This window comes from Salmo trutta, chromosome 19 (assembly GCF_901001165.1).
Source record: "Salmo trutta chromosome 19, fSalTru1.1, whole genome shotgun sequence".
In the NCBI taxonomy this organism is placed as follows: domain Eukaryota; kingdom Metazoa; phylum Chordata; class Actinopteri; order Salmoniformes; family Salmonidae; genus Salmo; species Salmo trutta.
The window spans coordinates 36070609-36097892 of NC_042975.1; the positions used below are offsets into that span (position 1 = coordinate 36070609).

General features: G+C 44.5%; 1 protein-coding gene across 1 annotated transcript; it reads left to right on the forward strand.

Moving 5' to 3' along the window:
- Positions 1-3852: 3852 nt before the first annotated feature.
- LOC115154473 (rho GTPase-activating protein 35) lies at positions 3853-27007 on the forward strand. Its single transcript, XM_029700737.1, has 7 exons — positions 3853-4489; positions 13594-17513; positions 17925-18066; positions 18514-18591; positions 18985-19116; positions 23555-23660; positions 23852-27007. The coding sequence occupies exons 2-7, from the start codon at positions 13785-13787 to the stop codon at positions 24255-24257; spliced, it is 4593 nt and encodes a 1530-aa protein (XP_029556597.1). The 5' UTR covers positions 3853-4489; positions 13594-13784; the 3' UTR covers positions 24258-27007.
- Positions 27008-27284: the final 277 nt, after the last annotated feature.

The window sequence follows — 27284 nt, forward strand, 5'->3', positions numbered from 1 at the left end:
CAAAAACATCCAAAAATCGGTTTTTGCTCTGTCATTATGGTGTATTGTGTGTAGATTGATGAGGGGAAAAAACAATTCAATCCATTTTACAATAACGCTGTAACATAATGTTTTGGGAAAAAAGTCAAGAGGTCTGAATACATTCCGAATGCACTGTATATCTGAGAGAAGCAGATTCACACCGGCTGTGTCTGTTCCTCCAGTTCTGCACAGGATCTGATCTGTTTTTGGGGAAGAGAATCGCAGTCAGCTTTACAGAGATCCAAGGCCTCCAGCAAAGACCACTAGTGCATATCTGCAGTTCTGTTCCAAAGTTGTCATTATAAACTGGGTGGTTTGAGCCCTGAATGCTGATTGGCTGACAGCTGTGGTATATCAGACTGTATACCACGGGTATGACAAAAAATTATTTTTACTCTAATTACGTTGGTAACCAGTTTATAATAGCAATTAGGCACCTCGGGGGTTTGTGGTATATGGCGTTGCGTCATGCCTAACAGCCCTTAGTCGTGGTATATTGGCCATATACCACACCCCCTTGGGTCTTATTGCTTAAATATACTATGACAACTACCCAGACATTTGATGTGAGTTGAACAAGATTCTAGAGAGCAAATAGTGGGTCATGGACATTGAGTAGTAGGGAGAGAGTGTCACACCTAGTTCTTGCCTTGGATACATAATGTGTTCACCCGTGTTCAATGTTTGGTATTCAATGTTTGAACCAATTTGGATAATACCTCTGTTAGTACAGAGGTAGTTGTATGTTTCCTGGTCAGATTTAGATATATTATAGCCTATTCTTCAAGATTCAATGGGTACACACAGTATTGGCAGGTAGCCTAGTGGTTAGAGTGTTTGCCCAGTATGCGAAAAGTTGCTGGATCGAATCCCTGAGCTGACAAGGTAGAAAGTTGTTGTTCTGCCCCTGAGCAAGGCATTAACCCACTGTTCCCTGGATGCTGAAGACATGGATGTTGATTATAAGGGGTTGGAGTAAATGCGGAAGACACATTTCAGTTGTACAACTGACTACGTATCCCCCCATTCCTATCATTAATTTATAAGTAAAAAAATGTAATTAGCAACTGCAGATTGGCCCTTTAAGTGAGAGAAGAAGCTATAATCCTCAACAGCCAGTCCATCAAGGATGATTTGATGAAGTCCATAATTTCATACATACAGATCATCAGACATAAGGTTGTGTTCTGCCATGAGTTCAAAACAAAGGTAAAACATATCCTCATTACAAGTGTAGTCTTTAAAAGCACAGTCCTCCTGACAAGTATCAGCTTCCCTACTGTCCACAGGTGTAAGTAGTTCTGGGCTCCGTACAGGTTGGGGAATGCATACATCATTATTGGCCGACCATTGGGAGCCAGAGCGTTGTAGGATGGCCTTATTCAGTGGTTGCTCCATGCATAAACCACTTGATCCAGCTCCTCCTAGACAGAGGAAATAATGTGGGATTCCCCTGAGCTTGCGCATTAGTTGACACTGATTTGACACATAGCTGAAGAGAGGCTTAAAAAGTTGCTTACCAGGAGACAATGTTATTGATACTGTACATAAAGTTGGACATTCATAGGGTTTAAAAGGATACTCAAATTAACTTTATTTGCACATGTACAGGAATACACACAGTACAATGACATGCTTACTAAATCAGACTACTCAACTAACTATATGAGAGATGGTATTACCTGTATTGTGTTTTGGAAACAAAACTGGATCAGAAATGTGTCTAGGAAAGTGTGTGCAAAGTGCCCATCTCCTCTAAGCTGGTCAAAATGGTCCATCCAAAACGATCAACATTTGCTTCTCAGAGTGAGCCATAAACGCTCAGTTCTTTGATTTCCAGAGCTGGGCCCAAAGTGACACAGTCTGTTCCAGCGTCATCCACAGAGTGACGCAGACATTTTTGCATCTCTGCAATATGGGTATTTTCAGTTCCATGATCAAGCCTCAATCTATGGGGGCATCCGTTACTGTCCCTCACAGCATCCATGAAATACCCAGCGATGATCCTAGGGTCATTTTGGTCTTGTAGCCTTCTAGCCATATCATTTTGCGTGAAAACCAGTAAAATGGGCCACAACCATTATATTCTCAACTTCTCAGGTGGTTCCTTGCTCCCAGGTTGGCACCCTCACCATCCAGGAGGCACAGAAGTTGACTGACAGTTTCCCTGTCTGTAACTACTCAGGCCATCCAACATTTCTGGTGCATTCACCAGTAGCCATGCTGTCGACCTAATGTTTGAAGCTGCTGCTGTATGAAAGAGAGCACTTCTGCTCCTTCGGTTTTGTTTTTAACCCGCAAGAGCTGATTCCTGCTTAGAACTCTCTCTATGATCTGAAAACGGATTGTTATGTTGTGTGAATCCACGCCGGAAGTAGTCCTCAATGATATTGTCCATTGCTTATGTAAGAAATTAAGAAAATTAGGTGCTTATCAGGGCCACAAATACACCCCAACCAATCAATGTATAACAATAGACATGGGGAGTCTTGAGACATGGACAAAGTAGGTAACCCCCCACCCCTCTAATTACACATATTATTACAATATCAGCTAAGCCACGGAAAAGATTAACCCAAATTATCATAAAAAGCAGCACAATATTATCAACTCTGTCAGATAACATATACATTTTATATTTATTGTCCTAAACAGGACATTGACACACAAACACACACACAATGTGTAGCTTAATGGACCACAGGAATGTCTTTACCTGGAAGGTTATTGCTGTGCTGATCTATGCAACATGAATAGATGGAAATCACCACACAATGCTACAAATGAAGAAACATATCCTATATCGCGAAATGTTTCGATAGTATTTCGACATTTTTAGGTAGTATCTCGATATTTTGAATTAGTATTTCAAAATGTTGACTTGATATATCTAAAAATCTTGAGATAATATCGACTTTAAAAATGTTTTGGGTGGCGGGAATGGCCTTCTGTAAAAACTAGACAACAACTGCTATAGGACAATATAGGGCTGAGCTTGCAGGGTTGCATCATGTGGGCCTTTTGCATCTGTAATTAAAAAGTTACTCAAACAGTATTTCATCACTATTGTGTTGATTGATTAATTCCAGTCAATCATTTTGGATTGATAAGGTCTAGGTAGCCTAGCCACCCGAGGTTTGAATATAAACTAAATTTGATCACTTTCACATTTTCTCTTAACACAAATAAATATGCCTGATTTAGGCTATAAATACATGCCTTACCACACTACCTTTGACCAGAGAGGATCAGGGTGCATAGGCTTCTCTAACCTACCTGAAGCTGTAAAAAAACAAAAAACAAATAACTATTATTTCACAAAAGTAATGCACTGGGCCTTTACTAGTCCTGTATTACCGGACCATAATAAATACAAATACATATGTATCTCGAAATTTCGATTTAGTATCTCGACACTTTGAGATAGTATCTCAAATGTTTAGGATAGGATCTCGAAATGTTTATATAGTATGTCTACATTTTTAGTTAAGTATCTAAATATGTAGAGTAAGTATCGACCAAAAAATTGTGGTGGAATGGCCTTTCATAGATTAGACTAATAATCATTTGAAAAAATATTACGCATACTATGAAGCATTGGGTGAATTTAGAGTAGGACACAATATTAATAAAATAAGACAAAAACATTTGGCCTACTAAAGCAGGTGATGCCAATAGAGAAAGCATGAATGCAGCCTAAGTGGTCTTGACACAGAGATATACCAAAGCCAATTTAATTTATGGGAGCTTGACATATGTTGGCTAAAGTCATATTTATAACAGTGATGGCGATTACGCGTGTCGGCATGACAGCAGCGTCTCGCCTTTGTAAATACTGTACGTGCTGCAGTTGTGTGTGCGCGCCGCTGGGCGAGTCTCCTCCGCGTCTGTCTCCGTAGCTGATTTTTTTTTCAGAGAAAAGGAGAAGAGAATTAGCTCTGGGAGAAGGGCCGTCGCCATTATTGGGAAGCTGGAAAAAACCCACTTTCACACACGCCATCTCTTGTTAAATTGATTAGGACTTTACCAATATGTTGCATTAGGGCTGTTTAGAAGAAACATTGTACAGGAAGTGCAGCAAACTAGACCGGTGTCCCGTGCACGATCGATCCAGTATAATGTTGCCACAACAATGGACATAATAATTCGTCAAAAGCAACGTGGTGAAGCAAGGAAAAGACGGCGAAACAAGCTTTTATACGCCTTTCATTTTTAACAAGGAGAGAAAAAGAAAAAAATATGTTTTTACCTTTGTAGTTTTATTATCACAAAAAAGACGAACAGATCAATGGAATAGAGAACCATCGAGATGTAGATTTACAATTAATATGTAAGCAAACAATAATAACCTACTTAGTTCTGTCTGGGAAACAGAAGAGCCACGTTATTTTTGTTTCTTATGTCCATGTATATCAGGCGGCCGGGCTGCGGCAAGCGCTGGACTGACGGATGCAGGGAGAATGCGATGGTATGTATTCACTTTCTCCCCATTTTAATCTGAAACACGGATTGAAACCAGTGTTCGAGGTAGACATTCTCATGATCAATTTACGCACAATTGTAACAATTGTCTGTTACAAATGTATCTTTGAGGGAAACTGGTGATTTAAAAAGTCCAAGTGGATTCAGAAATTCGAGGTAAATATGTTTTAGTTACGAGTCGGCAATTTATTCTGTGGACAAGAGGCCTGGTGTGGCCAGTCCTTTCCATGAACATTCATTCCAAAACCTTTGTTAATCCATTACAATATGTATAAGGAGTTGTAACCCGCTATATTGACGATTTTGAACAATATGACGCAAGTATGTGTGTTCTTCTGAATTTAGAAAGCGATGTATCTTTACAATCACAGGGTAGGATAGTGACTTGCTTGTTTTCACTTCCAAAGAATTTGCCTGTTCAATCTGGTTGTCTGTCAGGCCTAGCTCAGCTGAGCGCAATTGACTTCCTACTGTGCCTTTGCTGGGGAATGTAGACATGGTTTGAATTTTCTATAGGTTTAGAATATGAGATGCCGAATTTTGTAAACAATAATGTTTTATTGAATGTCAGTAGCCTATGTTAACACATTTCATTTCAATATTGAAACAGTACACTCACACACACACACACAGTGTGTGTATATATATGTTTCTATTTACATGAGTGATTATATCACAATAATACAGTGTGGTTGTTTTCTGGTTGTACTTTGAGCATCCGCTTGCCTAAACATCAGTATGTTACCATGGTTACCCCATGGATATTCAGTCTGAAAGAAGTCTGCCTAAAAAGACTCGAGTCTACAAGCCATAATGTTGAATAAAATGATATTTACTCTTTATCGGCTGTCTGTGCTGTAGGTCATTTTGACAGTAGGTGGAGATGGGGTATCCACAGGAAAGGGTCGTTTACCATCATATCTTTCGAGGTTCTCTCGCTTGTATTTTCAATCTCCTGACGTATTGAACATTATGCACAATAATCCGAACAATAGTCAAACATAGTCGACTGAAGCGCGTTTCCTCTCAATCAGCTGGAAGTGTTTGCGGAATTTGCAGTATGATTACGTGGGACAATGTTCGGTCTGTGGTTCGGTTAGTCTCAGCCATATTGTACAAGTGTTTGTAGGGTGCAAAAAAACAATATACAGACCAGCGTACTGAAGGTTGGGTTGATAACGCTTCCCTGTGGATATTTTGTCTCAGATTACCTTTGACATGGGGGCAAAATTGTCAGGTAAAGTAAGTTGAAATTAACTTTGTTCAACATTCTGACTTGCAATGGGACTGTTAGGGAATGCTGAGCCTACATGTTAGAGATGAGGGTGTATTTCACTCTCAATTTCTAAAAGAGACTAAGTCTCGTCATACTTTGCTTTTCCTGTTTGTGCATTGGTTCTAGTTATGGAGCATCTCCAGTATGGTCCCATCCTCTGTGTATAAAATATACTGCTTGGCAACTTGACAAACAATATTACCCCAATTTACCTGATACTAAAGGTGTCAGCATGCTTCAGAACCTCTTATTAAGCTGGCGGCTAGCCAATGCCGGCTAGGCCAACCGAACGAGTGTGCTCGCATACACCCTTAAAAGACATTCGCTTGAAAAATTAGAAAAAAGTGAATATTGTCTTGTTTGTCCATTTTGAGATGCCATAGCCATTATACAGTCGTGGCCAAAGGTTTTGAGAATGACACAAATATACATTTTCACAAAGTCTGCTGCCTCAGTTTGTATGATGGCAATTTGTATATACTCCAGAATGTTATGAGGAGTGATCAGATTAATTGCAAAGTCCCTCTTTGCCATGCAAATGAACAGAAAAAAACAATTTCCACTGCATTTCAGCCATGCCACAAAAGGACCAGCTGACATGTCAGTGATGCTCTCGTTAACACAGGTGTGAGTGTTGACGAGGACAAGGCTGGAGATCAGTCTGTCATGCTGATTGAGTTTGAATAACAGACTGGAAGCTTCAAAAGGAGGGTGGTGCTTGCAATCATTGTTCTTCCTCTGTCAATCATGGTTACCTGCAAGGAAACACGTGCCGTCATCATTGCATTGCACAAAAAGGGCTTCACAGGCAAGGATATTGCTGCCAGTAAGATTGCACCTAAATCAACCATTTATCGGATCATCAAGAACTTCAAGGAGAGCTGTTCAATTGTTGTGAAGAAGGCTTCAGGGCACCCAAGGAAGTCTAGCAAGCGTCAGGAACGTCTCATAAAGTTGATTCAGCTGTGGGATCAGGGCACCACCAGTACAGAGCTTGCTCAGGAATGGCAGCAGGCAGGTGTGAGTGCATCTGCATGCACAGTGAGGCGAAGACTTGGAGGATGGCCTGGTGTCAAGAAGGGCAGCAAAGAAGCCACTTCTCTCCAGGAAAAACATAAGGGACAGACAGATATTCTGCAAAAGGTACAGGGATTGGACTGCTGGGGACTGGGGTAAAGTCATTTTCTCTGATGAATCCTCTTTCCGATTCTTTGGGGCATCTGGAAAAAAGCTTGTCCGGAGAAGACAAGGTGAGCGCTACCATCAGTCCTGTGTCATGCCAACAGTAAAGCATCCTGAGACCATTCATGTGTGGGGTTGCTTCTCAGCCAATGGAGTGGGCTAACTCACAATTTTGCCTAAGAACACAGCCATGAATGAAGAATGGTACCAACACATCCTCCGAGAGCAACTTCTCCCAACCATCCAGGAACAGTTTGGTGACGAACAATGCTTTTTCCAGCATGATGGAGCACCTTGCCATAAAGCATGGCCAGGAAACTTCCCAGACCTTAATCCCATTGAGAACTTGTGGTCAATCCTCAAGAGGCGGGTGGACAAACAAAACCCCACAAATTCTGACAAACTCCAAGCATTGATTATGCAAGAATGGGCTGCCATCAGTCAGGATGTGGCCCAGAAGTTAATTGACAGCATGCCAGGGTGGATTGCTGAGGTGTTGAAAAAGAAGGGTCAACACTGCAAATATTGACTCTGCATCAACTTCATGCAATTGTCAATAAAAGCCTTTGACACTTATGAAATGCTTGTAATTATACTTCAGTATTCCATAGTAACATCTGACAAAAATATCTAAAGACACTGAGGCAGCAGACTTTGTGAAAATGAATATTTGTGTCATTCTCAAAACTTTTGGACACAACTGTACACTTCCTCAAAATAGTCAGATGTGAAGCTTGGCATTCAGGCCAAAGAGTTCAGTCTTTGTTTCATCAGACCAGAGAATCTTGTTTCTCATGGTCTGAGTCTTTAAGTACCTTTTGGCAAACTCCAAGCAGCCTGTCATGTGCCTTTTACTGAGGAGTGGCTTCTGTCTGGCCACTCTACCATAAAGGTCTGATTGGTGGAGTGCTGCAGATACGGTTGTCCTTCTGGAAGGTTCTCCCATCTCCACAGAGGAACTCTGTAGCTCTGTCAGAGTGACCATCGGGTTCTTGGTCACCTCCCTGACCAAGCCCTTCTCCCCTGATTGCTCAGTTTGGCCGGGTGGCCAACTCTAGGAAGAGTTTTGGTGGTTCCAAACTTCTTCCATTTAAGAATGGAGGCCACCTTTAATGCTGCAGACATTTTTTGGTACCCTTCCCCAGATCTGTGCCCCCCCACAATCCTGTCTCTGAGCTCAAAGGACAATTCCTTCAACCTTGTGGCTTGGTTTTTGCTCTGACATGCTGTGTCAACTGTGGGACCTATATAGACATGCCTGGGCCTTTTCAAAAAAATGTCCAATCAATGACATTTTTTATTTAAGTAGGCAAGTCAGTTAAGAACAAATTCTTATTTACAATGACAGCCTAGGAACAGTGGGTTAACTGCCTTGTTCAGGGGCAGAACAACAGATTTTTACCTTGTCAGCTCGGGGATTCGATCTAGCAACCTTTCGGTTACTGGCCCAATGTTCTAACCACTAGGCTACTTACCACAGGTGGACTCCAATGAAGTTGTAGAAACATCTCAAGGATGATCAATGGGAACAGGATGCACCTGAGCTCAATTTCGAGTCTCATAGCAAAGGGTCTGAATACTTAATTGAGGTATTTCATATTTCATTTTAATACATTTGTAAAAAAAAATAAAAATGATTAAAACCTGTTTTCACTTTATCATTATGGGGTATTATGTGTATATTGATGAGGATTTTTATTTAATCAATTTTAGAATAAGGCTGTAACGTAACAAAGTGGAAAAAGTCAAGGGGTCTGAATACTTTCCTAATGCACTGTAAATGTTTGTCATTCATCCATGATCAAGGCCATAATTGAGAGCATTTATACTTAATAGTGACCACTAAAGGTCCCGGTTGGCAAGGAAACCAACACCACTGCCCAGCTCTTTGTCCGAAGTGGTCCTTGGCCACCCTTGAGATGGATGACTTATCTTGCATAGTTATGAGGGACACCGAGACCATCCATCCCTTCAATGGTCTTGGCTAGCAATAGGTAGGATGGGATTCCAATTAGTGTGAAGAGTGCTTCTCCTCTTCCTCCACTCCCCTCCCTGCTCACACTACGAAACCTGCCAAGTCATGAGGAGTGTGAAAAAGTGCCAAAATGAAGATAGCTCTGGGCAGAAGTACAATAGAGCTTTATGGCTAGGGAACCGGACTACTTACTAGCAGGTTAATGATTCAATCCCAAGCTGGCTATAGGGTATTGTAACCCTGATTTGATTCACTTGACATGACCAACATCAAATCACGTTTTATTGGTCACATGTGCCGAATACAACGGGTGTAGACTGTACTGTGAAATGCTTACTTACGAGCCAATTCCCAACAATAGAGTTAAAAAGTAAGAAAAATATTTGCTCAATAAATATGATAACAAAATAACGAGGCTATATAAAAGGAGTAGCTGTTCTGAGTCAATGTGCAAGGGTATGAGGTAGTTGAGGTAATTCAGTATGTACATGTAGGGGTAAAAGTGACCAGGCAATCAGGATATATAATAAACAGAGTAGCCGCAGCGTGTGTGGCGTGAATATGCTTGTGTGTGTGTGTTGGAGTGTCAGTGTGTGTGGATGGAGTATAGTGAGCGTGCATAGACCTAGTTCAAGAGAGTCAGTGCAAAAACATTAAGATATAAATAATACAAGAGGTCGGAGCCAGTGTAGTAGGATTCGATCTTATTCCTGTATTGACGCTTTGCCTGTTTGATGGTTCATTGTAGTGCGTAGCGGGATTTCTCATAAGCGTCCGGATTAGAGTTCCGCTCCTTGAAAGCAGCAGCTCTTGCCTTTAGCTCAGTGCAAATGTTGCCTGTAATCCATGGCTTCTGGTTGGGATATGTACACATGGCCACTGTGGGGATGACGTCGTCCATGCACCTATTAATGAAGCCAGTGACCAATGTGGTAAACTCCTCAATGCCATCGGATGAATCCCGGAACATATTCCAGTCTGTGCTAGTGAAGCACCCGCTTCATCGGACCACTTCCGTATTGAGCGTGTCACTGATACTTCCCGTTTTGAGTTTTTGCTCGTAAGCAGGAATCCGGAGGATAGAGTTATGATCAGATTTGCCAAATGGAGGGAGAGCTTTGTATGTCTCTGTGTGAAAGGTGATCTAGAGTAATTTTTTTTTCTGTCTCTCTAGTTTAACAGGTGACATGCTGGTAGAAATTAGGTAAAACGGGTTTCAGTTTTCCTGCATTCAAATCATTGGCCATTGGATGTGCTGCCTCTGGAAGAGCATCTTTTTGTTTTCTTATGGCCCTATACAGCTTGTTGAGTGTGGTCTTAGTGCCAGCATCAGTTTGTGTTGGTAAATAGACAGCTATAGTATGGTAAATAGTATGGTCTACAGCTTATCATGAGGTATTCTAACTCAGGTGAGCAGAACCTCGAGACTTCCTTAATATTATAGATTGCACACCAGCAGTTGTTAACAAAGAGACACACCACCACCCTGATCTTATCGGGCTCTGACCTTCTGTCCTGCCGATGCATAGAAAAACCAGCTAGATGTATATTGTCCTTGTTCAGCCATGACTCAGAGAAGTATAGTATATTACAGTCTTAATGTATTTCACCTCCATCTCATTGAAGTAGAAGGCCTCGTTCAAATTGAGGTTAGTGATAGCTGTTCTAATGTCCAAAAGCTTTTTTCGGTCATAGGAAACGATGCCGGAAACATTATGTACAAAAAAAGTTAAGATCAGTGGAAAAAAATAATAATACACAAGATGGTGTACTGTAAGTATTGAAGGAACTATACTATAAATGGTTCTTGCTTCTCTTGGCCAGACTAAACAAGTTATGTTGCCTTAAAATGTCTGTTTTCCAATGCAGCGCCATTATCTCCATCACATGTATTGTAGTTGTTGTGATCCTTTTGTGGGCTTGTCAGTAGCCTATATGTGATACACTTGTCATTGAGGTAAATAATGTGGACCCATGGCTGAGCGGTCAGAATGGTGTGACTCCAGTCCCATGTAGAATCCTTTCAGGTGACACCTTTCATACAAGGCAAGGAAAGAAAATTAAATCTAGTTTTACTACATACCCCCTCAACATACAGTGCCTACAGGAAGCATGGCACCATCCTGACGGTGAAGCATGGTGGTTGTAGCATCATGCTGTAAGGATGTTTTTCAGGATTGAGGGAAAGATGAACGGAGCAAAGTACAGAAAGGTCCTTGATGAAAACCTGTTCCAGACCTCAGACTGGGGTGAAGGTTCACCTTCCAACAGGACAACAACCCTGGACATACAGCCAAGGCAACGCAGGAGTGGCTTCGGGACAAGTCTCTGAATGTCCTTGAGTGGCCCAGCCAGAGCCCCGGACTTGAACCCGATCGAACAGCTCTGGAAAGACCTGAAAATAGCTGTGCAGCAACGCTCCCCATTCAACCTGACAGAGCTTAAGAGAATCTGCAGAGAAGAATGGGAGAACTCCCCAAATACAGGTGTGCAAATGTTGTAGCGTCATAACCAAGAAGACTTGATGCTGTAATTGCTGCCAAAGGTGCTTCAGCAAATTATTGAGTAAAGGGTCGGAATACTTATGTAAATGTGATATTTCAGTTTTGTACCAGTCAACAGTTTGGACACACCTGCTCATTCAAGGGTTTTTCTTTATTTTTACTATTTTCTACATTGTAGAATAATAGTGAAGACAAACTATAAAATAACACATGGAATCATGTAGTAACCAAAAAAGTGTTAAACAAATCCACATTTATTTTAGATTCTTCAAAGTAGCCACCCTTTGCCTTGATGACAGCTTTGCACACTCTTGGCATTCTCTCAACCAGCTTCATGAGGTAGTCACCTGGAATGCATGTCAAAGACCAAGTACATATTATGGCAAGAACAGCTCAAATAAGCAAAGAGTAGCAACAGTCCATCATTACTTTAAGACATGAAGGTCAATCAATCCGGAAAATGTCAAGAACTTTGAAAGTTTCTTCAAGTGCAGTCGCAAAAACCATCAAGCGCTATGATGAAACTGGCTCTCATGAGGACCGCCACAGGAAAGGAAGACCCAGAGTTACCTCTGCTGTAGAGGATATGTTCATTAAGAGTTACCAGCCTCAGAAATTGCAGCTTAAATAAATGCTTCACAGAGTTCAAGTAACAGACACATCTAAACATCAACTGTTCCGAGGAGACTGCGTGAATCAGGTCTTCACTGCTAAAGGACACCAATAAGAAGAAGACTTGCTTGGGCCAAGAAACACGAGCAATGGACATTAGACCGGTGGAAATCTGTCCTTTGTTCTGTAGTCCAAATTTGAGATTTTTGGTTCCAACTGCCATGTCTTTGTGAGACGCAGAGTAGGTGAACGGATCTCCACATGTGTGGTTCCCACCATGAAGCATGGAGGTGATGGTGTGGGGGTTCTTTTCTGGTGACACTCAGTGATTTTATTTAGAATTCAAGGCACACTTAACCAGCACAGCTTTCTGCAGCGATACGCCATCCTATCTGGTTTGCGCTTAGTCCCACTGTCATTTGTTTTTCAACAGGTCAATGACCCAAAACACCTCCAGGCTGTATAAGGGCTATTTTACCAAGAAGGAGAGTGGGGCATCAGATGACCTGGCCTCCAAAGTCACCCGACCTCAACCCAATTGAGATGGTTTGGGATGAGTTGGACCACATGGTGAAGGAAAAGCAACCAACAAGTGCTCAGCATATGTGGGAACTCCTTCAAGACTGTTGGAAAAGCCTTTCAGGTGAAGCTGGTTGAGAGATTGCCAAGAGTGTGCAAAGCTATCAAGGCAAAGGGTAGCTACTTTGAAGAATATAAAATATATTTTGACTATATTAACACTGTTTTTGGGGGGCTACTACATGATTCCATGTGTTTTTCATAGTTTGTCTTCACTATTATGCTACAATGTAGAAAATAGTAAAAATAAAAACCCTTGAATGAGTATTTGTCCAAACTTTTGACTGGTACTGTAAATTGTCTTAAATGTACGTTAAGATGGCTGTTTAGCAATGATCAACAACCAACTTGACACAGCTCGAAAAAGAATGTGCTAATATTGTACAATCCAGGTGTGCAAAGCTCTTAGACTCACAGCTGTATTCACAACCAAATATGATTCTAATACGTAAAGTAGTTATTTCTGTATTTCATTTTCAATAAATCTGCACAAATTTATAAAAACGTGTCATTATGGGATATTGTATGTAGATGAGTTTGGGGGGAAAAAATCTATTTAATACATTTTAAATTCAGTCTAACACAACAATGTGGAATAAGTCAAGGGGTATGAATACTTTCTGAAGGCACTGTATTTTAGGTCTCACTTTGTTTTCAGGGAATATTGAGTTTTTTTCTTTGTAGATCTCATTTGCTGTTCTATTAAAAGGCCAGCCCAGCATGAGATGAGATTAGAAATTAATGTCCCTACTCACTGTTCTCTTATTAATTTGAAGGGAAATTATTCTTAGTGTTGTCTTCTTTTAACCACTGTTATTCTTGTGAAGGTGTTTGACTGTTCTTTTTTTGATGAGAGCAGAAATTAAGTTTACTTTGCTCAAACTAATATTTTTATTTTTTTAACAATGTAAGATTTTGTTTAGCTAATTCTTATTTTTGTGCTCTTTTATTTTGTCTGACAGGATCATAGCTACATTAGGAATGACTGAGAGAAGCCTCTGTCTTTGCTACACCCCTGCACTGTTGTTGATAAAACATGTAGCACACTAAAGGAAACGGCAACTAAACTTCATCCCCACTGCCACTTTATGGACACACGTCCAAGTGTACTCTCTGATCGAGTGCCTGATTATGGCAGGATGAGTGTCAGCTGATGATAATGATGGCGAAAAAGCAAGATGTTAAGTCACCCACATACAACCTTATTGTGGTGGGTTTGTCAGGAACTGAGAAAGAGAAGGGCCAGTGTGGCGTGGGTAAGTCCTGTCTGTGCAACCGCTTTGTGCGCCCTAGCGCCGATGACTTCTATCTGGACCACACGTCAGTGCTGAGCACCAGTGACTTTGGGGGTAGAGTGGTTAACAATGACCATTTCCTGTTCTGGGGGGAGGTGGGGCGGGTGGTGGAGGAGGGGCCGGAGTGCAGGATGCATGTGGTGGAGCAGACAGAGTTCATTGATGACCAGACGTTCCAGCCACACCGCAGCACTGCCATGCAGCCCTATATCAAGAGGGCGGGTTCCACCAAGCTGGCCTCTGCAGAGAAGCTGATGTACTTCTGCACGGACCAGCTGGGGCTGGAGCAGGACTTTGAGCAGAAGCAGATGCCCGAGGGCAAGATACAGGCTGACGGGTTCATACTCTGTATGGACGTCAGTAGGGGGATGAACCGCAACTTTGACGACCAGTTGAAGTTTGTCACAAACCTTTACGGTCAGCTGAGCAAAACAAAGAAGCCCATTGTGCTGGTCTTAACCAAGTGTGATGAGGGGGTTGAACGCTACATCAAAGATTCTCACACATTTGCCATCACTAAAAAGAGTCTTCCAGTAGTGGAGACGTCTGCACGCTCCAACATCAATGTTGACCTAGCCTTCCTTACTTTGGTGCAACTCATTGATAAGAGCAGGGGCAAGCCCAAGATCATTCCTTATTTTGAGGCCCTCAAGCTCCAGAGTCAGCAGATAGCCCTGGCTAAAGACCGATACGAATGGCTAGTCAACCGCATAGTGAAGAACCACAACGAGACCTGGCTTAACACCAGCCGACGCATGCACAGCTCTTCAGAGTTCAATGAATACGTCTTTCTGGAGGGTACAGCAAAATGCAAGAAGCTCTTCCAGCAGCTTGTGTACCGTCTGAAACAGGAGCACATTGAGAGACGTCGGAAAATCTATCTGAGCACTCTTCCTCTAGCACTTAGCTCCCTGGTGCCTGACCTGGATGAGATCGACCAGCTGAGCTGGTCTGGGGTTCAGAAGGTCCTGGAGTCCAAGCAGCACTTTGCCCACTGGTTTGTAGTTCTGGAGGACTCTCCATGGGAGGACACGTCTCACATAGACAACATGGAGGATGAGCGCATCCCCTCAGACCTGCTGGAGACGTTACCAGCCGAGGACATTTTCGACGCCCACCTGGAGCACCTGAGGAATGAGTGCAAGCGGGCTGAGATGAGGCAGGAGTTCAAGCACAAGTTGGCCTGTTCTCCCTTTGTAACGCCTGGCAAGCCCTGGGAAGAGGCCCGCAGCTTCATCATGAATGAAGACTTCTACCAATGGTTGGAGGAATCAGAGTACCTGGACCTCTATAACCGCCACCAGAAAGAGATCATCGGCCACGCTAAAGAGGACTTCCAGGAGCTTCTGCTGGAGTACTCTGAGCTCTTCTATGAGCTGGAGGTGGACGCGAAGCCCAGCAAGGAGAAGATGGGGGCCATCCAGGAGGTTTTAGGGGAGGAGCAGCGGTTCAAAGCCCTTCAGAAGCTTCCAGCTGAGAGGGATGCTCTGGTGTTGAAGCATATCCACTTTGTCTACCACCCCACTAAGGAGACCTGTCCCAGCAGCCCACACTGTGGAGACTTCAAGATAGAGCAGCTCCTGGCCTCACGCTTCCCAACATGCTACCCATTCTTCAACGTGAAGTCTTATTTTGGGGATATTAAAGCCGACCGAATCAACCTTGTGATATTGGGCAAAGACGGACTGGCTAGGGAGTTTGCCAATGAGATCAGAGCTCTCTGTACCAATGACGATCGGTATGTGTTGGATGGGAAGATGTATGAGCTCACCCTGCGACCTATCGAGGGCAACGTACGACTTCCTGTTAACTCCTTCCACACTCCCACCTTCGCACCCCATGGGTGCCTGTGTCTGTACAACTCAAAAGAGTCCCTAGCCTACGTCGTAGAAAGCATTGAAAGGTTGCGGGAGTCAACAATCGGTAGAAGGGACAGCCATATAGCTCAGCTTTTAACATCTCTGCTCTTGGTTACTAAAAGGGGTGTAGGGACCTATGCAGATATTGGGGGAGAAACTGCTTTAGGTCTGATAACACAGGGACAGCAGGTAGCAAGGAGATTGCAGTGTAGCTTCCTCGACCCAGCCTCCCCTGGTGTGGGCTATGGGCACAATGTGAATGAGAGTCAGATCAACCAAGTATTGAGAGGTCTTCTGGACTCTAGAAGGAGCTCATCTTTCAGTAGCAGCTCCCCACCTCTGCCCCCTCAACCTCCAGGTCCCAGAGACTCTCCTCACCAGCCCAGCCCAGAGGCAGACATCCGCATCGTCATGTGCTTGATGTGTGGAGACAACTATGACGTGGAACAGCTCCTCTCTCCCTTCCTACTGCCTCAGCACTGCAGGCCAACATCCAACAGTGGAACCTCGGTGATACTGGAGCAGACAGTGGGACCTCACAAACAGGTGATTGAGCTCTCCCTCCTTTCCTATCACGCCTCCTTCTCCCTGAGGAAGAGCAGATTAGTGCACGGCTACATCGCTGTGTACTCAGCCCGCCGCAAGGCCTCTCTGGAGACCCTGTGTGCCTTCCTATGTGAGGTTCAGGACATCATTCCTGTTCAGCTGCTGGCAGTGGGGGAGAGCCAGGTGGAGCTCACAGAAAGTGAGTCTGCCAGAGAGCAGCTGGTCCAGGGAGAGGAGCTGGCCCAAGAGATAGAGGGCAGGTTCAACAGTGTGGTGTGTGGGTCAGGAGGGGTAGTGGGCGGCCTGCACAGGATGGAGATGTTTCATCCCTTCCTGATGGAGGTGGTGGAGAAACGCAACATCGTGGAGGCCACTCACATGTATGATAATGTGGCTGAGGCCTGCATTAACGAGACTGCCTACTCCCCTCGCTGTAGCTCACCCAGCCCCGGCACCATGTTCCTAGACTCTGACATGGATGATGTGGAGCCCTCCCCACCTTATTACGACGGCACACTCACCTCCCATGGTGGGAGCTTCAACCTGCCTGACCTGGACTCAAGCGATGTCTCTGTCATCTCTGACATCAGCTCCTTTGAGAACAAACTCAATAGCAAAGCCCTGCCCCAGGTGAGACCCAAGCCCTCTGTGACCTTTGACTTCCGGAAGGTGGGCAGAAACCCCTACAACACAGACACCATGGGCCACCGTCGCTCCCTGCCCTCCACTGTGACATGGGTGCCAGGTGGGGACGGAGGTTACGACCCCTCGGACTATGCAGAGCCCATGGATGCTGTGTCCAAGCCCCGGCCCAGCAACGAGGAGATCATCTACTCTGTGCCCCACGATAGCACGCAGGGCAAGATTATTACCATCCGCAATGCCAATCGGATGCACGCCAACGGGAATGGCTCAGACAGTGAGGCGGACAGCAGCTCCCTGGAGCGCCGCAGGAAGTTCTCGGCGGCGGGGGTAAAGCCACGGCTCTACCGCGACCGCTCTAAACGCCTGGGCAAGTTCAGCAGCTTCCGCACCAGCTTCATTGGCAGCGACGACGAGATGGGGGCCCTGCCAAAAACCAAGGAGGATGAGTTCGGAACCCTGAAAGGAGACATCATCAATGAGGAGGGAGAGGACCCCAAGAAGAGGAACATTCTGAAGAGCCTGCGGCGCACTGCCAAGGTATGTGTTGCTTCAGTTAGTAGTCTCCCCTTAACTGCTAATGCGTAAACACTATTCTTTTCAGGCTTTAAAGACTATTCTCTTTCAATTGTAGGTCATTGGCCAGCTTTGATACGATAAATGTGTTTAAGTAATGACAACATGGTTAATATGATTTTCCATGTAATCTCTTTACTTTTGAAAACTTTTTTGATGGGTAATTGCTTGATTGTTTTACTCAACTTTTCCTCCATGCTAATATGCTATTCATAGAAAGTAAGTTATTCATGTGAAATTCCAAAGTGTGTTGGAATTTTAATAAGAAAGCAGCCTGCATTTCAGAGTTACTGAGACACTTGACATAATGTACAAAAATCTAATGTAGACTTCTGTGGTCATTAACAATGTCAACATTCCTGTGTTTCTCTGCAGAAAACCAGACCAAAGCCTCGGCCCTCTATTCCCAAGCCCCTGGAGAGCAGCTACTTCGGGGTGCCCCTGGTCAACGTTGTGTCCCCAGACAGACCTATCCCAATCTTCATTGACAAGTGTGTCCGCTTTATTGAGACCACAGGTGGGTCACTATTTTCTTTCTCCTCTTCTCCCCAGTGTTTGTTCATGTGCATATTTGTCTGATTCATTATGTTATTTGACTTGGATGCTGTGCAAAACATACAAAGAAAATTATTCATTGATAATAAGTTAATTCTGAGGTAAATCTGTGTTACTGAAGGATTAAACTGTGTAATGTCTTATTGTTGCACTGTGATTGTTTTTCCTTACAATCCTCACGTTGTGTAATTTCAATATGATTTACTTTAAATCGTTCTGGGTGAGGGCGTTATTTTTCTATATACATTTAATAAGCCAAGAAGAACTAACTACACTACAGCAAATGTAGCCAATGATCAACTGCTGTACTGCAGCAGTGTCCTGTACTGCAGCAGTGTCCTCATTGACTTTACTGGAAATGGCTGATGACATAATGCAGATGGTGGTTTCCATCTCTGTCTCTCTGCAGGTCTCAACACAGAGGGGCTCTACAGGGTGAGCGGGAACAAGTGTGAGATGGAGAGTATGCAGAGGCAGTTTGACCAGGGTGAGTTGCTGTACCTAGTCATGTCTGGTCTAAAACAATGTATCAGACCCATAGAGGGATCGACTGTACTCGCCACACTGTCTGTCCCCAGTACCTGGACTAACCCTGGTTAGTTATGTGGCTAATCAATATATAGACACATGAGCTGCAGAGGAAATGATGACGTAAACTAAATATATTTAGAACCGTGACAAAGGGACTGCCTCTGACACACTATCCTTTTCTCTTTCCCCATCTCCTTCTCCTCCCTCTAAATTTCTCCCCCTTCCCTTCTATTCCTCACCTCCCTCTTCTTCTCGCTCTCTCTCTCTTTTTTTTCTTCTTCTACATCTCACTTTCCTTTACGTCTCTTCTTCCCTCTTTATCTCCCTCTCTACCTCTCTCCCCCTCTAGACCATGGGCTGGACCTGGTGGAGAAGGACTTTGCCATCAACACGGTGGCTGGGGCTCTGAAGGCCTTTTTCTCTGAGCTGCCAGAGCCCCTGGTGCCCTGCATCCTGCAGGTGGAGCTGCTCGAGGCCTTCAGTAAGACACAGAGCTAGCTGGGGTTAGGGATGGGGGTACTGGGGTTCTGTAGGGTTCAGTAAGACATGGAGCAGGCTGGGGTTAGGGATGGGGGTACTGGGGTTCTGGAGGGTTCAGTAAGACATGGAGCAGGCTGGGGTTAGGGATGGGTGTACTGGGGTTCTGTAGGGTTCAGTAAGACATGGAGCAGGCTGGGGTTAGGGATGGGGGTACTGGGGTTCTGTAGGGTTCAGTAAGACATGGAGCAGGCTGGGGTTAGGGATGGGGGTACTGGGGTTCTGGAGGGTTCAGTAAGACATGGAGCAGGCTGGGGTTAGGGATGGGTGTACTGGGGTTCTGTAGGGTTCAGTAAGACATGGAGCAGGCTGGGGTTAGGGATGGGTGTACTGGGGTTCTGTAGGGTTCAGTAAGACATGGAGCAGGCTGGGGTTAGGGATGGGTGTACTGGGGTTCTGTAGGGTTCAGTAAGACATGGAGCAGGCTGGGGTTAGGGATGGGGGTACTGGGGTTCTGGAGGGTTCAGTAAGACATGGAGCAGGCTGGGGTTAGGGATGGGGGTACTGGGGTTCTGTAGGGTTCAGTAAGACATGGAACTGGCTGGGGTTAGGGATAGGGTACTGGGGTTCTGGAGGGTTCAGTAAGACATGGAGCAGGCTGGGGTTAGGGATGGGGGTACTGGGGTTCTAGAGGGTTCAGTAAGACATGGAGCTAGCTGGGGTTAGGGATGGGGGTACTGGGGTTCTGGAGGGTTCAGTAAGACATGGAGCTAGCTGGGGTTAGGGATGGGGGTACTGGGGTTCTGTAGGGTTCAGTAAGACATGGAGCTAGCTGGGGTTAGGGATAGGGTACTGGGGTTCTGGAGGGTTCAGTAAGACATGGAGCTAGCTGGGGTTAGGGATGGGGGTACTGGGGTTCTGGAGGGTTCAGTAAGACATGGAGCAGGCTGGGGTTAGGGATGGGGGTACTGGGGTTCTGGAGGGTTCAGTAAGACATGGAGCAGGCTGGGGTTAGGGATGGGGGTACTGGGGTTCTGTAGGGTTCAGTAAGACATGGAGCAGGCTGGGGTTAGGGATAGGGTACTGGGGTTCTGGAGGGTTCAGTAAGACATGGAGCAGGCTGGGGTTAGGGATGGGGGTACTGGGGTTCTGTAGGGTTCAGTAAGACATGGAACTGGCTGGGGTTAGGGATGGGGGTACTGGGGTTCTGTAGGGTTCAGTAAGACATGGAGCTAGCTGGGGTTAGGGATGGGGGTACTGGGGTTCTGTAGGGTTCAGTAAGACATGGAGCTAGCTGGGGTTAGGGATGGGGGTACTGGGGTTCTGTAGGGTTCAGTAAGACATGGAGCTAGCTGGGGTTAGGGATGGGGGTACTGGGGTTCTGTAGGGTTCAGTAAGACATGGAGCTAGCTGGGGTTAGGGATGGGGGGTACTGGGGTTCTGTAGGGTTCAGTAAGACATGGAGCAGGCTGGGGTTAGGGATGGGGGTACTGGGGTTCTGTAGGGTTCAGTAAGACATGGAGCAGGGTGAGATATTCTTGTGATTGTGAAAGTATCAGGTTATTACAGGCTAAGGGTTTGGGGAGGACCTCTCATAGAGGGGTGGGATGAGGATATACAGTTTAAGTTTACATACACCTTAGCCAAATACATTTAAACTCAGTTTTCCACAATTCCTGACATTGAATCCTAGTAAAAATTATTTGTCTTAGGTCAGTCAGGATCACCACTTTATTTAAAGAATGTGAAATGTCAGAATAATAGTAGAGAGAATGCTTTTATTTCTTTCATCACATTCCCCGTGGGTCAGAAGTTTACGTACACTCAATTAGTATTTGGTAGCATTGCCTTTAAATTGTTTAACAAGCTTCCCACAAGCTTCCCACAATAAGTTGGGTGAATTTTGGCCCATTCCTCCTGACAGAGCTGGTGTAACTGAGTCAGGTTTATAGGTCTCCTTGCTCGCACTCGCTTTTTCAGTTCTGCCCACAAATGTTATATAAGATTGAGGTCAGGGCTTTGTGATGGCCACTCCAGTACCTTGACTTTGTTGCCCTTAAGCCATTTTGCCACAACTTTGAAAGTATGCTTGGGTTCATTGTCCATTTGGAAGACCCATTTGCGACAAAGCTTAACTTCCTGACTGATGTGTTGAGATGTTTCTTCAATATATTCACATAATTTTCCTTCCTCATGATGCCATCTATTTTGTGAAGTGCACCAGCCCCTCCTGCAGCAAAGCACCCCCACAACATGATGCTGCCACCCCTGTGCTTCACGATTGGCATGGTGTTCTTCGGCTTGACAGCCTCCCCCCTTTTCCTCCAAACATAACGATGGTCATTATGGCCAAACAGTTCTATTTTTGTTTCATCAGACCAGAGGACATTTCTCCAAAAAGTACGATCTTTGTCCCCATGTGCAGTTGCAAACCGAAGTCTGGCTTTTTTATGGCGGTTTTGGAGCAGTGGCTTCTTCCTTGCTGAGCGGCCTTTCAGGTTATGTCGCTATAGGACTCGTTTTACTGTGGATATAGATACTTTTGTACCTGTTTCCTCCAGCATCTTCACAAGGTCCTTTGCTGTTGTTCTGGGATTGATTTGCACTTTTCACACCACAGTATGTTCATCTCTAGAAGACAGACCGCGTCTACTTCCTGAGCGGTATGACGGCTGCGTGGTCCCATGGTGTTTATACTTACATACTATTGTTTGTACAGATGAACGTGGTACCTTCAGGCGTTTGGAAATTGCTCCAAGGACGAACCAGACTTGTGGAGGTTTATAATTACTTTTCTGAGGTCTTGGCTGATTTCTTTAGAATTTCCCATGATGTCAAGCAAAGAGGCACTGAGTTTGAAGGTAGACCTTGAAATACATCCACAGGTACACCTCCACTTGTCTCAAATTATGTCAATTAACCTATCAGGATCTTCTAAAGCCATGACATCATTTTATGGAAGTTTCCAAGCTGTTTAATGGCACAGTCGACTTAGTGTATGTAAACTTCTGACCCACTGAAATTGTGATACAGTGAATAAGTGAAATAATCTGTCTGTAAACAGTTGTTGGAAAGATTACTTGTGTCATGCACAAAGTAGATGTCCTAACCGACGTGCCAAAACTATAGTTTGTTAACAAAACATTTGTAGAGTGGTTGAAAAACTAGTTGAATGACTCCAACCTAAGTCTATGTGAACTTCCGACTTCAACTGTCTGTTTTTTGTTCTCGAGAAAGATGTACACACTATACTGATATGTATGTACACTACATGACCAAAAGTATGTGGACACCTGCTCGTCGAACATCTCATTAAAAATCACAAGCATTAACATGGAGTTGGTCCCCCCTTTGCTGCTGTAATAGCCTCCACACTTCTGGGAACGCTTTCCACTAGATTTTGGAACATTGCTGTGGGGACTTGCTTCCATTCAGCCACAAGAGCATTACTGAGGTCGGGCACTGATGTTGGGCGATTAGGCCTGGCTCACAGTTTGTGTTCCAATTAATCCCAAAGATGTTCGATGGGGTTGATGTCAGGGCTCTGTGCAGACCAGTCAAGTTGTTCCACACTGATCTTGACAAACCAGAATGTCATTGAATTTCCTTTCAGTAGAGCTAAGGGGCTTATCCCAAACCATGATAAACAGCCCCAGACCATTATTCTTCCTCCACCAAAGTGTACAGTTGGCACTATATATTGGGGCAGGAAGCGTTCTACTGGCATCCGCCAAACCCAGATTAGTCCGTCGGACTGTCAGATGGCGAAGCATGATTCATCACTCCGGAGAACGCGCTTCTACTGCTCCGGAGTCTAATGGCGTCGAACTTTACACCACTCCAGACGACACTTGGCATTGCGTGATCTTAGGCTTGTGTGCGGCTGCTCGGCCATGGAAACCCATTTCATGAAGCTCCCGACGAACCGTTCTTGTGCTGACGTTGCTTCCAGGGGCAGTTTGGAACTCAGTAGTAAGTGTTGCAACCTAGGACAGATGATTTTTACATGCTAGGTGCTTTAGCACTCTGCGGTCCTGTTCTGTGAGCTTGTGTGGCCTACCATTTCGCGGCTTAACAGTTGCTGCTCCTAGACATATCCACTTCACAATAACAGCACTTACTGTTGACCGGGGCAGCTCAAGCAGGGCAGAAATTTGACAAACTGACTTGTTGGAAATGACGTATGATGGTGCTAAGTCACTGAGCTCTTCAGTAAGGCTATTCTACTGCCAAACGTTTGTCTATGGAGACTGTGTGGCTGAAATAGCCAAATCCAATCATTTGAAGAGGTGTCCATATACTGTTGTGTGTATATATAGTGTATGTATGTAGTGCTGCATATAGAGTAACAGATGGAGTAACAGTGTTGATGACATATGAGTCATAGCGTTGACCCCCTCCCTCCTGTGTGTGTGTGTGTGTGTGTGTGTGTGTGCGCACAGAGATCAACGACAGGGAACAGAGGCTATACACCATGAAGGATGTACTGAGGAGGTTCCCCAGGGAGAACTATGACGTCTTCAGATTTGTCATGAGCCACTTACACAAGTGAGTGCAGATCAGACTGGCCAACTGTTCCATTCTATGACCTTGGCCCTGACTGCATTGTGACTGAAACCATTTGCATGTTTTGTAACATGTATCATCAAGTAGCTCTCATACCTGTGTAATAATGTTATTACACTAGTAGCTGTTGTCATGCTGTTGTTGATGGCGGTGTATTGTGTTGTCTCTCCCAGGGTGAGCCAGCTGAGCAGACAGAACCTGATGACCAGTGAGAATCTGTCCATCTGTTTCTGGCCCACTCTGATGCGGCCAGACTTCACCACCATGGACGCCCTGACAGCCACGCGGACCTACCAGACAATCATCGAGACCTTCATCCACCAGTGTGCTTTCTTCTTCTATAACCAGCCCCTCCTGGACTCCCCCACTGGCCTGGCTGGCCTCCCTGCCTCCCCCACCACCACCCTCACCGGGGGCTCTGCCTATTCCTGCTACCACTCCTCCCCTCCCTCCACCGCCACGCACTTCAGCCCCCTGCAGCAGTCGCCCCCCACCACCCCCCAGTCTCCCCTGCAGTCCCTCCTGACCCCCCTCCACCAACACCCCCACCATACCCCCACCGAGCAAGAGACACTGTGAGAGACACTGAGAAGGGAACAGATGCTGCACCCCTGATCTGATGCTGCTGCACACCTGATCTGATGATGCTGGACCTTAGTCACTTACACACACACCAACACATACATACTGACAGTACATTGTTCGGTCGTCGATAATAACATGTAAACAGAGAGAGGAGACGAGGAGTGTTTGACAAATAAACTTGCCACTTGTGAACAGCGTCCCGCTGCCCCGCCCCTGTCACCTGTGTGCCAATGCAGATCACCATGCTGACCCGTCCACTCCACCCCCTATAGCCCCTGATAACCTGACTCTACGACTCAGTCCCGGGAGGGCTGGGGGCAAAACAGGGTGGGTGTCATTGTTACAGTAAGCATCTCTCTGCCAACCAACCGTTCTTACCCTAACAATACACTACGATTTAAAAAAAGTCCAAGCCTCCATGTCAAGCTGGAAGATATGATTTGTGCCCATCACCATGTTTTTCTTTGTGTATAATAGTTTTTAAATGTTCTGTTTGTTAATGAAAGTAGCCACTGGATGTATGGACTGTGCCTCTCTCAGGGCTCTAGTTGGTAACGTACACACAGCCGTGAGGGGAGCCTCCCTGTCTGCCTGCAGGGCCCCTGCTAGGGGGTTGGGGTGGGGACATCCAGGGATGCACTTTAATGGTCAGAATGTTGTAGGGGTTTTGTTTTTAAAGGGGGGTTGTTAGGTCAGAATGTTTTAGTGTGTTGAGGGAACCATACCCATTGCCTCTCTGAAGGGTCCTTCGCAGGTCAAAACGTTGTTTACATCCAAACCCTTGTTTTTGTATCCTCATACTTATCTGAAGCACTTTTGAATTACAGTGTTAAGTTCCATGAAATGCAACCTTGATCAATTGACTAGTTTGTTTTAATGGCGAGGTGGGCGTGGCAGTAGTGAAGAGACTCATTAACACGATCCTGTTATTATATAAGTGTTCTTTTAGAGGATTCAGGGCTCACTTTATAACCCCATGGAAAACCCAACCATAATATTGGTTTCATATTCCTCTTAGCCATGTTATAAAAAGTTCTGAGCATGCAGGTTTGAATAGCCTGGAGTTTTCCCTCTTTTTAGGACTGCTGTTGCTTTACTGATGTTTTGACTAAGGAAGTCACCTGGTTTGAGTGGTGGTGTTTAGGAAAGTGAGTTTGAGTAAGGGTCAGTTAATCAGACCCTTTAGGATCCAGGAGAGGAATGCTCTTGGTTGAGATGTTAGATCCACTCCATAAGTTAGGGGTTGATGATTAAATTGGCCACATTGAAGATTGATTATGGGAATGATTGACAGTAACATGACAAGGGTGAGGTTAGTCATACTGGGGGCGGCAGGTAGCCTAGTGGTTAGAGTGTTGGACTAGTAACCGAAAGGTTGCAAGATCGAATCCACGAGCTGACAAGGTAAAAATCTGTCGTTCTGCCCCTAAACAAGGCAGTTAACCCACTGTTCCAAGGCCGTCATTGAAAATAATAATTTGTTCTTAACTGACTTGCCTAGTTAAATAAAGGTAAAATAAAAAAATACCAGGCCAGGCCTATACATGTACTGTGTCTGTTGCACTGTGCTATCTGGTGGCCATGGAAACCACTGCCCTATTGCAAAATGATAGGTTGTGGGTATCTAGCCAATTGAGCTCTTTGTACTCATCTAATATTAAGGACCTTAAACTGAGGCAAGGTGTGCATACAGAAAACACTGCCACTGCAATTAACTACAGTAATAACAGTATAGTATATCCTATAGAGATGGAGCATGTGTGTGGACTCATGCTCAGGAATGTCAACAAAGCAAGAGTAACTACTGTAGCTCCAGTATACTATGGGGTTTATGTTGGTGTTTAACTGTAGAAAAACAAACATGCAGTCAATGTAAAGTAGTTGAATGAATACTCCTACTATATTCTGGATTCTTCTATCAGATGAATGCGTTGCCCCATAAGAGGAGTGCCACAGGCATCTTCTGGGGATGACGGAGTATTGGCCAGGAGGCATGGCTGTACTCGATGTCAGCCATCTTGGATGTTGCTCATGCTGCCAGTTCAGATCAGTCTATTGGTTGTATTGAGGGTCAACTAATTAATACTTGGGATCACTCACTGGTACTTATCTTTGGGGTTTTCCTGCTGTGGGAGGCAGTTATCTCTGATTGATGGACTAATGCTGCAGTGACTCCTCACCCAGTCCAGTGCAGTACAGTATTACCACACGCACAAAAGATCAGATGGGAGATGGATAGGAAAAACAAACTATCCCAGTAGAATGTGACTGGCTCAGAGGACCTATGTGGCTGCATCACTTCATTTTTGACACAACTCTGACAGATCTGCTGGTAAATGGGAGAGAAAAAGAAGAGAGAGCATACTATAGTAAAATGGTTGTTTATTTGTATGTTAGGGGGTCTAACACTTTGCCCTTTAGTCAATGGTAGAAAACATTTTTTGTGTGTATTTCAATGATTGAAAGTCAATTTTTACAATTTTGTGAATGGTTTAAGGCCACTTCAGTTTAGTGCATGATTTAAGAACACACCAAGGGAGAAGGTTCAACCATTTTCATTATTTTAAAACATGAAATTAGTGTGAGAACAATGAAAGTGAAATACAGTAGCTTAAAACAAGTGAAAGATGAAGTACTGTCCATCTACAGCAAACCATGGAATTTGTCTGACTGAGAATGGTGTAATGAAGATGAAGGCCTTATGTGATCTGTATCATAGTTAATAAATTAAATATTGTAAAATTTCCAGACCTCCTGTGATTCTCTGTGTGCATGTGTGAGTGAACACACCACTTCCCTAATCATGGAGCAAAATGTACAGGAAGATCTCACTGCGTGCTTGTTCTATTATAATTTTATTGCCTATTTAGCTGTCATTCTGTGGCAGGAGATTTATTTGTAATATTAAAACAAAGTATATGTGTACACACTGCACACATGAATGTTATTTCACTATAAGGTATTGCATCTCAATCTCAAACACATATTTCTAACCTTAGGTATGATTATTTCAGAGAGAGC